A 12472-nucleotide genomic window follows, 5' to 3' on the forward strand; every position below is an offset into this window, starting at 1 on the left:
GGCCTGAGATCCAGGGGTGGGGGATAAGAAAGGGGCCCCCACTGATGTAAGTCTTGGAGTCCAAAGGCTTAGAACGAGAAGCCCCAATGTCTCAGGAAAAGATGAATGTCACAGCTTAATAAAAGAGAGAGAGAGATCACTCTTCCTCTGCCTTTTTGTTCTGTAAGATGAACCCTCATTGGATTTAAATGATGCCTGCCCTCATTGGTGGGGGCCATCTCCTTTACTCAGTCTACTGATTCAAATACCAGTGTTTTCTGGAGACACTCTCACAGACACACCCAGAAATAATGTTTAACCAGCTGTCTGGGCATCCCATAGCCTGGACAGTTGACACGTAAAATTAACCATCACACATGGGTTATTTCGAAGTGTGCTATTTTGTTTCTGAATATTTGAGAATTTTTCGAAAATCTTCTTGCTATTTATTTCTAATTTAATTCCACTGTTTTCAGAGAACATATTTTGTATGCCTTGAAACCTTTTAAATGTAATGAGACTTCATGATTTATGGCCCAGGATATGTCTATTTTGGTAAATGTTTCATGTGCACGTGAAAAAATGTGAATTTTGCTGTTAAGTGGAGTGGCCTATTGTCTGTTACATCAAGTCTTTTCCCTCTAGTTTCCTCCCTAGAGAAAATGACTGTTAACAGTTTTTTTGCATCCTTCCAGAAATTTCCTATGCAAATATGGGTATTAAACTATACTTATATTGAAAAAAAACTCCAGGATCATATTATGCACATAGTTCTGCCACTATCATAGTTTTCCACATATCACAATAGCTCAAAGAGAGATCCATATTAGTGAAGATATAACTAGCTTACTTATTCTTTTTAACAGATGTATAGTGTGCCAGTGGTGGATACGCCATCATTTATTTAACCTGACTCCTATTAATGGCTATTTACGTTGTTTTCAGTCTTTTGCTATGGCAATGCTCAAAAAATATTCTTTTAATTTAAGTCTTTGTACCTATGTGGGAATTTATCTTTAGGATAAGTTTCTAGAAGTAGAATAACTGGGTTAAAGAGTACATGCATTTTCAATTTTGTTAGATGTTGCCAAATTGCATGAAAGAACCTTGTAAGTTTCTTCTTGAGAGATTAAAAAAAATTCCTCCTTCTGTTGACTGAGGGAGAAGATCTAAGAAATTTAAAATATACTACAACTTCTTTTTAGATAATTTGTAACATACTTAAAAGCTTAAAAAGAAAAAAGTCCTCCAGCAATCACTACTGATTTGTCTTTTCTCTTGAGTAACGTCAGATGTTCAGATTTTGCCCTCTCCATCAGCGAACTGCCCTGCAATCATCTGCAAATTGTTGGGGCTTAATGTAACTGTTAATGCATGTCGATGCAGATGGTGCTGTGGCAGGGCTGGGGGCCAGGGAGGAGAAGAGCATTAGGATACCATATCCGGGCAACGCAAAGAGTGAGCATGATCTGTCGGTAAGATATAAACCTCTTGAGCCTCTGGAATTTGGAACCAACCACTCAAGCAGATCCTGGATAATTTCAAAAGTGGAGTTTTTATGGGAAATTTTAAGAGAGTGCATAAGCGTGTGCCTGTGTGCGTGGGCAAACGAGTATGCTTAAATGCCGTTCCTTTATAACGGACACTGGGGAGAAGAGGCAAGAGACCTCGGTTATAGCTGACAATTATTTATGTCATTAGATTTTATGTGAGCTTGTTAGACACACAGTAAAAACCATCTCAACCACTTATTGTTGAACCTTAGACCAGGGGATAGATGAAGAACAGGGGGAAACAATAAAGAAAAATTTCAATGACACAATGAGCCTTTATGTTCACTCCTGATGGGGAACAAAAACGACCTTCCCACATAACCCAAATTCTTGGGAAGTAAGTCTTTGGAATCCAGTTCACCATCAAATTATAGATAGATAGTAGCATCTATTGGAAGATTTCCTGCTTATATTTCATTTCTGAAACCAGTGTGGAGAGGCCACATTGTGGAAAGCAGGATGGGCAAAGATAATTCAGGATTATGACAAAGAAAAGTTTGTTACACTTCATACTCTTCCAAGGCAGCAATTTGGAAATTGGAATGTGGGTATTAGGCATTTATTCTATACTCTGGGATGAGGTCACAATGACCAAAATCAATGCTCAAACCCTAAACATCCTTCAAAGTTGACTTAAAAATGCTTGGCCAGGGCTTCCCTGATGGCGCAGTGGTTGGGAGTCCGCCTGCCGATGCAGGGGACACGGGTTCGTGCCCCGGTCCGGGAAGATCCCACATGCCGCGGAGCAGCTGGGCCCGTGAGCCATGGCCGCTGAGCCTGCGCGTCCGGAGCCTGTGCTCCACAACGGGAGAGGCCACAACAGTGAGAGGCCCACGTACCGCAAAAAAAAAAAAAAAAAAAAAAAAAAAATGCTTGGCCACATTGTCTCCATTTGTCACCAAACCAATATTATCTAACTCATCCCCAACTGATGGAAAATACAAGGGCTAAAAGCAGCAGCTGCACCAGAACTTCAGGAACAAAGAGGTGAGTCTTCACTATTGTTCTTTCTCTAGCCATCAACCAATAAATATTTATTGAATGAACGTTCACAAACCATCATGCTCGTTCAGCTTCTACAAAGCCCCAGAAACAGGAGGTTTCAGAAAAAAAGAATAAAATGCAATGATATCTACTCTCATAGGATGTTCTAATTTATGGCTGTCATGTTATTTAGTGGTGATGAGCTTAAATCATCTCATGAAAGAGAAGACACGTGCGTAGCAGATTTACGGAACGAATGAATGAATCTGTAGGCTGGCGAGTTAGTCGCACAGTGATGTACATCACCAAGGGGCCTGGATGTGGAGTCGTGTGTACCCTGTCTGAATGGGGCAGACATTACTCAGCTCCAGACAAGCACTGTGACTTAATAATGTGGACCTAGGGTGACCAGATCGTCTTTCAAGAGAAGGCAGACATTAGAATTTTTAGGTAAAAATCTGTAACTTTTAAACATGGGTGCAATTAAATACACACACACACACACACACACACACACACACACACACACAGAAAAGCCAACAAAAGATGAAGTTAGCTCTTGGGTGACTGGTTCTTTACAGCTGGGACCTATGTCCAGTCCATACTTCATATAAGAGCTCAGACCACAGCCAGGAATGACCACACGACAGTGACTGTACTTACCGCCAAGCGACTCAGAACTCTGGCTGGGGACGTTGTGAGGTTCCTCCTGCAGGACGTAGGTGGACGTGGAGAGGGGAGAGGAGCAGATGCTGCCGGCCGGGACGTAAGGAGGGCTGTAGGACGAGCTGTAATACTGGGAGTACTGGCTCTGTGGGAAGCCGGGGTAGGAAGGATAGTCCTGGAGAGGGAAACCCACGAGGAAGGCTGTCAGGCTGATGTGGGTAAGGGGCCTCCCGGGCTGGGTCTGTTGTGCCTGTCCCTGTCTCCCCACTATTAAAATAAAAGCTCTATGAGGGCTTTTATAAAAATAAAAGCTCTAGGGGCTCTTTATAGAATAAAAGCTCTAGGGGCTCTTTATAGAATAAAAGCTCTAGGGGCTTTCCCTAGAAGCAGATCTCCAAGACAAGGATTCAAGTGCAAGTAGCGGATTTGGGGCGTGAAGGAGAGACCAGCTGGGGAGTGGGGAAGCGAGACAGCAAAGGGGAGAAGGGAAGGCAGCCAGCACAGGGGCTTCTCCAGTGGGAACTGGAGCTGAATTCTACCAGGGAGATGCTAGGGTGGTAGAAAACACATCTCAGAAAGATCTCTCCCAAGGGGCAAGGGAGCTGGGGTATTTATATACCAAGTCCAGCCAGTCTTTGCTTGAGAGCTGCTCCCAGGGAACACTTAATTCCCTGGCACTTCCTGCCTGCTGTATACATTGATTCCAGAAAACACCCTTGGGCCCAGGGGTGCAGAGCCTGGCAGCTAGAGGTCAACAGGTGCACCCTGAGGGACATGCACATGGCCCTGACAGCATCCGTCTTGGTCACGGCTGTGCGGGGCACATATGGGCACTCAATAAATACTGGAAAAATTAGTGAACAAATGAATGAGTAATAAAGACCACATACACATACCCCGGAGACTAGGTGACATTTTAGGTTCACGGTGGGGGAGGGGGTGTTGTGCAAACAGTGGCGCCTACACAGCATTAGGGATCCAGACTCTCCCACGAGGGAGTCCTGGAGATGAAAGTGAAGAATGCCGATCTTCTCTATCAAGCTTTGCTTAAACCGACCAGATCGTCCAGTTCCCCGACAACAGTCATTGTTTCAAATGTTCGGCCCCACCACAGAGCAGTGCTTCTCCACCCTGCAAGCAGCTCACGGAAGGTTCTTACAGGAAAGGTGCACCAATAGTGCACAGAGTTCCCGTCCACCTTTAGCGGGTTAATTCTTAATTCACTCTCTAAGTGAAACCAAGAGACTCAGACTATTAGCCAGCATGCATCCATCTTCACAGTGCTGACTAAGTTCAATCTAACAAGCATTTATAAAGCTCCCACTCTGTGTCAGGCACTCGACACTGGGACACAGAGGCGAAGAAGATATAATTTCACCCTGGAGAAGCCTGGGGTCTGGTGAAAGACCACAGGTTATTGCATCCATCCATCCCAGATTCAACAGTCAATGGGTGTCTTAGACTCAGATCAAGATGGAACATATGACGCAGCCCATGTCATCTTGGAAATCTGCCAGCAATTCCAATTTCTCTGCCTCTACACTGTATCTTTCCAATGGCTGTTGGTACAGTCTGGGCCCTGTGTTCTCCAAATCCAGGGAATCAGAGACACGGTTTCTGGTAGGGCTCATAGGTACAAGGGGGTTCTCTGCGTACCTGGATTTAAAAGGACTATTTAAGGGTGGGGAGCTCTGCCTACCTGGTGCACAGTTCCAAAGCCAGCTGCGTTGGTCAGTCCATTTGCTCCTTGATAGATCCCTGCTGTGCCTGCAGGAAGGAGGGACAGATGAGGTTTTTTACAGCCAGAGAGGGACATGGAGGAGAAAGACACAGCAGAAAGGTGGGGTCTTTGAGGTCCTCCGACAGGTTGGGATGGAACCTGTGACTCTGGCAACCTCTCTGAACCTCAGTTCTCTCAACGAATTAATGAACAACGTGAATAATATTTTAATTAATAATAATATTAATGAATAAAATATAAATAACACCTTCAAAGGATTCTGGTGAGAAATAAATGAGAGTGCACCCAACACAGTTTCTGGTACTCGATAATTATGTTTTAAAACTTATTTATTTAAAAAAATTATAAATGTACATAACATGAAATTTACCCTTTTAACCATTTTTTTTAAAAATTGAAGTATAGTTAATTTACAATGTTGTGTTAGTTTTAGGTGTACAGCAAAATGATTCAGTTACACATATATGTATCTATTCTTTTTCAGATTATTTTCCATTATAGCTTATTACAAGATGTTGAATATAGTTCCCTGTGCTGTACAGTAGGACCTTGCTGTTTGTCTATTTTTTATCATTTTAACCACTTTTAAGTGTATTAAGTGGCCTTAAGTACATTCACAACGTTGTGCAACCGTCACCACCATCCACCTCTAGAACCTTTTTCATCTGGCAAAACTAGAACCACGTGCCCATTAAACAGTACCCCCTCCCCTCGGCCCCTAGCAACCACCATTCTACTTTTTGTCTCTATGAATCTGGCTACCCCAGGGAACTCATATAAGTGGAGTCATACAGTATTTATCCTTTTGTGACTGGCTTATTTTACTTAGTATAATGTCTTCAAGGTTCATCCATGTTACAGCATGTGTCAGAATTTCCTTCCTTTTTAAGGCTGAATAGTATTTCATAGTGTATATATATCCCATTTTTGTTTATCCATTCATCTGCTGATGGCCACTGGTTTGCTCTTACCCTTTTGCTATTGTGAATAATGTTGCTATGAACACAAGTATACAAATGTCTCTTTGAGACCCTGCTTTCAATTCTTTGGGGTATATATGCAGAAGTAGAATTGCTGGGTCATTTGGCAATTCTATTTTTAACTTTTTGAGGACCCGCCATACTGTTTTTCCACAGTGGTTGCATCATTTTACATTCCCACCAACAGTGAGCAAGGGTTCCAATTTCTCCACATCCTTGCCAACACTTATTTTCTGTTTTTTTTTTAAATTGTAGCCATTCTAAAGAGTGTAAGGTGGTAATAATTATGTTTTGAATTAAATGAATGAGTGTAATGACTTCTCCTCTTTGAGCTTCAGTTGTCCCACCTGTAAAATGGGGATAAAAGTGATACTACTACTACTACTATTACTACTACTACTAGAAGATGCTACTTAGTGAATGAATGAGTAAATGAATGAATGAGTGTGGTGTCATTTCAGGTAGGGTGGTCAGGGAAGACCTCTGAGATGACATTTGAGCTGAGCCAGGAATAAGAGGAAGCCAGTGATGGAAACATCCGGGGGGAAGAGTATTCACAGACACTGAGGTCAAAGACCCTGAGGTAGGGATTAGCTTGACAGGTTAAAGAAAGAGCAAAAGGGTCAATGGAGCAGGAGCCCGGAGAAAGAAGAGGGCGGTGACAGCAATAACAGCAGTGAGCTCGTGTGTCAGGGCTTCTCACGGGGAAAGTGAGCGGAGAAAAAGGTTAAGTAGCGTGCTCAAGGCAACAGAGACAGTGAGTGACAGCCGCTGGGGCTGGAACCTGGGCAGTCTGGCTCAAGTCTGCGTTTCCAACGTGACTCTAGACTGTCGTTGCTGCTTCTTTTTAGAACTGTTTTTTGGGATATAATACTATACCATTATATGCTATACCATTTATATACTATACAATTCCTCCATTGTAAAAATGTCGCTTTTTAAAGTAAATTTCTTTTTAAAGTAAATCGCTATAATTGTGCAGCCGTCACCACGATGAAGTTTTAGAACATTTCCATCACCCCCAAAGTTCCCTCTGCTTGTCTGCAGTCAACTCCCACTCCCATCCCCAGCCTCAGGCAGCAGTTGACCTGTTGCTTATTCTAGAGTTTGCCTTTTCTAGATATTTCTTAGAAACAGGATCATTACAACATAAATTTGTGTCTGGCCTCCTTCCCTTAGCATCACGCTTTAGAAGTTCATCCATGTTGTAATATGCGTTAGGAATGTATTCCTTTTTATTGCTGAATAGTATTCCATGCTATGGATGGACCACATCCCATTTTTGGCTATTATGGATAATGCTGCTATAATTATTTGCATACAAGTCCCGTGTGGATATATGTTTCCATTTCTCTTGGGAGGATCCCTAGGAGTAAGATTGTGGAGTCAGGTGGTAAGAGTATATTTCACTTTTTAAGAAATGGCCAAACTAAAAAGAAAACCCAAAACACAAAAAAACAAAACCCAAAAAAAGCCCAAACAAACAACAAAGGGAATTCCCTGGCAGTCCAGTGGTTAGGACTCTGCACTTTCACTGCTGAGGGCCCAGGTTCAATCCCCAGTCAGGGAAATAAGATCTTACAAGCTGTGTGGCACAGCCAAAAAAAAAAAAAAAAAGAAATGACCAAACTGTCTTCCAACGTGTCAGTGCCATTCTCCATTCCTACCAGCAATGTGTGTTTTATATTCCCACCAGCAATGGAAGAGAGTTCCAGTTTTCCAGCACTTGGTATGTTCAGTCTTTGTGACTATAGCCATTCTAGTAGGTGTGCAGTGGTATCTCATTTTGGCTTTAAGTAGCGTTTCTCTAATGACTAACCATGTTGGGCATCTTTTCATGTGTTTATCAGTCATGCATCTTCTTTGATGAAGGTCCATTCAAATCTTTTTCCCACTAAAAAAAAAGTTGGGCTTGTCCTCTTAATACTGAATTGTAAGAGTTCCTTATAGGTTCTGGAAACAAGTTCTTTATCAGACATATGATTTACAAATATTATCTCCCAGTCTGTAGCTTGTCTCTTCATTTTCTTAATGGTGTCTATTGAAAAGCAAAGCAAAAGTTTTAGTTACCAATTTTTTATCATGAATCTTGCTTTTGCTGCCTAACCCAAGGTCATAAAGATTCTTTCTTCTAGAAATTTTATAGTTTTGGGTCTTACATTTAGGTCTATGATATAATGTAATAATGTAAGTTAATTGTAAGTTATAATATGTAAGTTAATGTATAATAATGTATAATAATGTAAGTTAATGTAATAATGTAAGTTAATTATTATATAAGTTACATAATAATGTAAGTTAATTTTTGTGTACAGTGTGAGGTAAGGGTCTAAATTAATCTTTTTGCATATGGCTATCCAGTTGTTCTAACACAACCGTAAAAATTTATCCTTTCCCTCACTGAATTACTTGAAAGCTTTATCAAAAATTAATTGACAATATACAGAATTGATAAACAACAAGGCTCTACTGTATAGCACAGGGAACTATATTCAACATCCTGTGATAAACCATAATGGAAAAGAATATGAAAAAGAATATGTATATATATAACTGAGTCACTTTGCTGTACAGCAGAAATTAACACAACATTGTAAATCAACTATACTTCAATAAAATTTAAAAAATTAATTGACAATAGATGTGAGAGTTTATTTCTGGACTCTATTCTTTTCCACTGAGATATCTATCCTATACCAATTCCATCCTGTCTTTTTTATTAATTTTTATTTTATATCGGAGCACAGTTGATTAACAATGTTGTGTTACTTTCAGGTGTACAGCAAAGTGATTCAGTTATACATATACACGTATCTATTTTTTTCAAATTCTTTTCCCACTTAAGGGGGAACAGAATAATAACTTAGGTTACTACAGAATATTGAGCAGAGTTCCCTGTGCTATACAGTAGGTCCTTAATCCTGTCTTGATTCCTGTAGCTTTATAGCAAGTTTTAAAACCAGCTAGTGTAAGTTCTCTAACTTTGTTTTTCTTTTCCAAGATTGCTTTAGCTTCTCAGTATAATCTTGGCATTTACATATTAATTTTTGAATAAGCTTGTCAATTTCTCTTGGCCAGAAGAAAGTGGCACAACATTTTTCAAGAGTATCAACTCAGAATTCTATATCCTTCAGAAATGAAGGGAAATCAATATATTCTAGAATGAAGGAGATCTAAGAGAACTCGTCGCTATAGATCTACCCTGAAATAATGGATACAGAAGTTCTTGAAAGAGACAGGAAATTTTAAAAATTAAAAAAAAAAAGGAATCTTGAAACATCAGGAAGGAAGAAAGAAAAAGAGTAAAAATACTGTATGGGTAAATAAAGTCTCTTCTCCAAGAGGTTATACCAGTAACTCAATATACTAGGTTCATAACAGTTTGCTATTAAATTTTAGGAATTACTTTTTCCAATGTGTTTTATAATTATATAAAACATTGAAATGGTTCTAAAGTCAAATTGACAAAATAAACTAACCATATCCTTATCCAGAGGTGAGGGGGATTACGTCCCGGGCACTGGGAAGGCAGTGGAGAGGTGAGCTGCCAGTAAGTGCTTTCACTGGGAGCCTGGGGGGTACAGGGAAGGGTTCCGAAATGCCAGCTGGTGAGGGGTGGAGCCAGGGAAGGCTTCCTGGAGGACATGACGTCTAAACTAATCTCTGGAGGATGAGTAGGAGTGAGCCAGGTGAAGAGAGCAAGAACCAGGAACACCACCACACCTGGGCAGCCCCTCCTGATCTCCATTACGTGTGTGTAACAGAGAAGAGCAAAATCTGACTCCATGTTGGATCTGTTTCTTTTACTGTAACCTTTGCTTTTCGTTGCTTTTGTTATTATAATCTGCCTCAGGGAACCCTGCCCCTCTGCCTGAATACTAAACTAAAGGGTCTTTGTTCAGCTCCTAGGGAGACAATCTGACCCTGCCTACCTGTGAATGGCTGCAGAAAAGAAGAAATTAACACATCTCCTCGCCAATACTGGCCAAGCCAGGAGATATTTTGCAAGACTAATGGTCTTTTTACTTTACTTTCTCACCTCCTCCCTGCTCTCTCTGTTCTATGAAAGAAACTGGCATCCAGACCCCAATAAGATGGTTTTTGGGGACACTAGTCTGCCATCTTCTCCGTCTGCCGGCTTTCCGAATAAAGTCGCTATTCCTTGCCTCAACACCTTGTCTCCCGATTTATTGGTCTGTCGTGTGGCCAGCAGAGTGAGCTTGGACTCAGTAACACATGGAGGCCTATCTAAGACATAGAAACCAGAGAATTTGTCCACACTAGTATGGCATGATGTGCTGGAATCCCATTCGTTCCTCAATGGCCTGTCCAGACACTACATCTGGCAGAAAGTCTAGGCCAGCCTATTCCATTCAAGGTCATTTTTGGGGTCCTGGTTACCATGGCAACTCAACCTGCTAAATCATAGGAACATGCCTGCCTTAGGAAGTCACTTCTGGATGCAGTGTTTTCTCTCCTGATTTCTCTTTTCTTTTATGGCAACCTTCTGAATAACGATATAAGGCAGGTTTGGAAATAAACAGGCCACAGTCTTGTCCCTTGGTATTCTTTCTCCAAAATGGCCTCTCTTTTGTTTTCATTTTATGACCCAGGGGCATGAGAAGAATGGACAGCTGGACAAACTGCAGTGTGCTGAGGGCAGTCCCAGAACCCCTGCAGTGAGAGAGCCCTCCCATGCCAGAAAGGACACTGAGGAAGGGGGCACGTGGTCCCAGAAATCTCGTGCCACGCATGTGGTTTGCAAATGGACCCACCTGGAGCTGCAGTGTTAAACGCTGACCTCTTGCCTCCATCTGGCTGGTGGAAGGCCTGGTGAGGGCTGGGGAAGGCAAGGACGAGATGAGGAAAACATCCTCTCTTAAGGTGATGATGGTGGCAGCTCCTGCTAGGGGCCCCTCCAAAATCCATTCATTCCTTCTCTCTCATATTAATAGAATCTCTGCTTTCAAGCTGCGCACATGGCCAGTTAGAATAAGCACTACATTTCCCAGCTTCCCTTGTGGCTGGTGTGGCTATGTGATGAGTTCTAGAGAAGGGAAGAGGGATAAGTAATGTGTGTGCAACTTCCTGGTTGTGCCCTTAAAGGGCAGAGGCAGGTTCTTCCTTTCCTGGGAATGGCGCTATCTTGGACCACAGAGCTGAGCAACTAGACATAGGAGCTTGGACCCCTGCCACCTTTGCAGACCAGAACCATCACATCAGTTTGGACTTTTAGGTGAGAAAGAAATGCCCTTCTTTCTTATTGAAGACATTGTAATTTTGTGTGTCATATCAGCTTTTTCTTTGGTTGACTGGTTTTCTTGGGTTTTAAGTAAAAATAGACTTTCACTGCCTGGCTCAGTAAAACAATTTTTTTTTTAAGAAATATTTGTTTTTTTCATTAAAATATTTATGTATTTATTTGGCTGTGTTGGGTCTTAGTTGTGGCATGCAGGATCTTTGTTGCGGCATGCGGGATCTTTGTTACGGCACACAGTCTTCTCTTTAGTTGTGGTGCAGGGGCTCCAGAGCGTGCGGGCTCAGCAGCTGTGGTGTGTAGGCTCTAGAGCTCATGGGCTTAGTTGCCCCGCAGCAAGCGGGATCTTAGTTCCCCAACCAGGGATAGAACCTGCGTCCCCTGCATTGGAAGGCAGATTCTTAACCACTGGACCACTAGGGAAGTCCCTCAGTAAAACGATTTTTAAGTGGATGGTCATTCATTCATTCAACAATCATTTCCAAGTGATGTACCAAATATTACTGTGTCAGGCACTTTTCTAGTACAGTAAGCAAGGGTTGACACGTTCGGAGAGGACAGACAGAACACCGCTGAGTGAAGAGATACACAAGGAGTTGAGATAATTCCAGACAGATCGAAACACAGTGATGCGTAAGCGCAGCCTTACTGAAATGTGGACTGAGGACTGGGGCCTGCCCACAAACTGGTAATTACCAGGTGGTGATGAGATAAATACAAAAATTGAGAGCCAGTGTGTAGAACTGTCTGCTGAATCTGATAATAAAAAATCAGGGCTTATAATTTGCATCTTTAAGTTCTATTGTTTCTCAATCTTTTTTTCATTATTGCCACTCCTCTTCCCCCCACCCTTTTTAGATTCCTCCAATCTCCCCTCCCTCTATAAAACTTTAATATTACAGATATACTACATATCTGTTTATATTTTATACTTACTATGTTTATTTTAATATATATTTAATACTTAATATATATTTATATTTAAATACTTATATATAGGTGTGCTTAACACAAAAAGAGGAAGATGTTTTTGCCGCCCTGAGAACCAATTTTTGTCCCCTTTGGGTCCTACCTTCCCCATCGAGAATGGATGTTCTAGTGATCATTTTTATTGTGTTTTACACTAAATTAAGGAAAAAACCCTGGTCCTTCACCCCAGAGAGTATGTGAAGTACTGGGTGATACAGCACCTGGAGGTGGCCCTCTGTATCAAGTAAAGACATTCCCAGAATTGGATGCTGTTACATATAGTGACCTGTTTAATGCTGCTGTTCACCCTCCACGGTAGAAATTGTTATTCAGTTTACAGAAA

The 12472-nt window shown here is 41.5% G+C and overlaps 1 protein-coding gene across 6 annotated transcripts in view; it reads right to left on the minus strand.

Annotated features, from left to right (window-relative positions):
* The window catches only part of EYA2 (EYA transcriptional coactivator and phosphatase 2), a 270332-nt gene that overhangs the window by 86700 nt on the left and 171160 nt on the right, over window positions 1–12472 (minus strand). For all 6 annotated transcript variants that reach the window (XM_079944472.1, XM_079944470.1, XM_079944468.1 and 3 more), the window contains exons 6-7: window positions 4882–4949; window positions 3180–3357 (exon numbers count right to left, since the gene is read on the minus strand). In XM_079944472.1, the coding sequence (XP_079800598.1) occupies window positions 3180–3357; window positions 4882–4949 (246 nt within the window). The remainder of the gene's footprint in view (window positions 1–3179; window positions 3358–4881; window positions 4950–12472) is intronic.

The sequence above is a fragment of the Stenella coeruleoalba genome (assembly GCF_951394435.1).
Source record: "Stenella coeruleoalba genome assembly, chromosome: 15".
Lineage (NCBI taxonomy): Eukaryota > Metazoa > Chordata > Mammalia > Artiodactyla > Delphinidae > Stenella > Stenella coeruleoalba.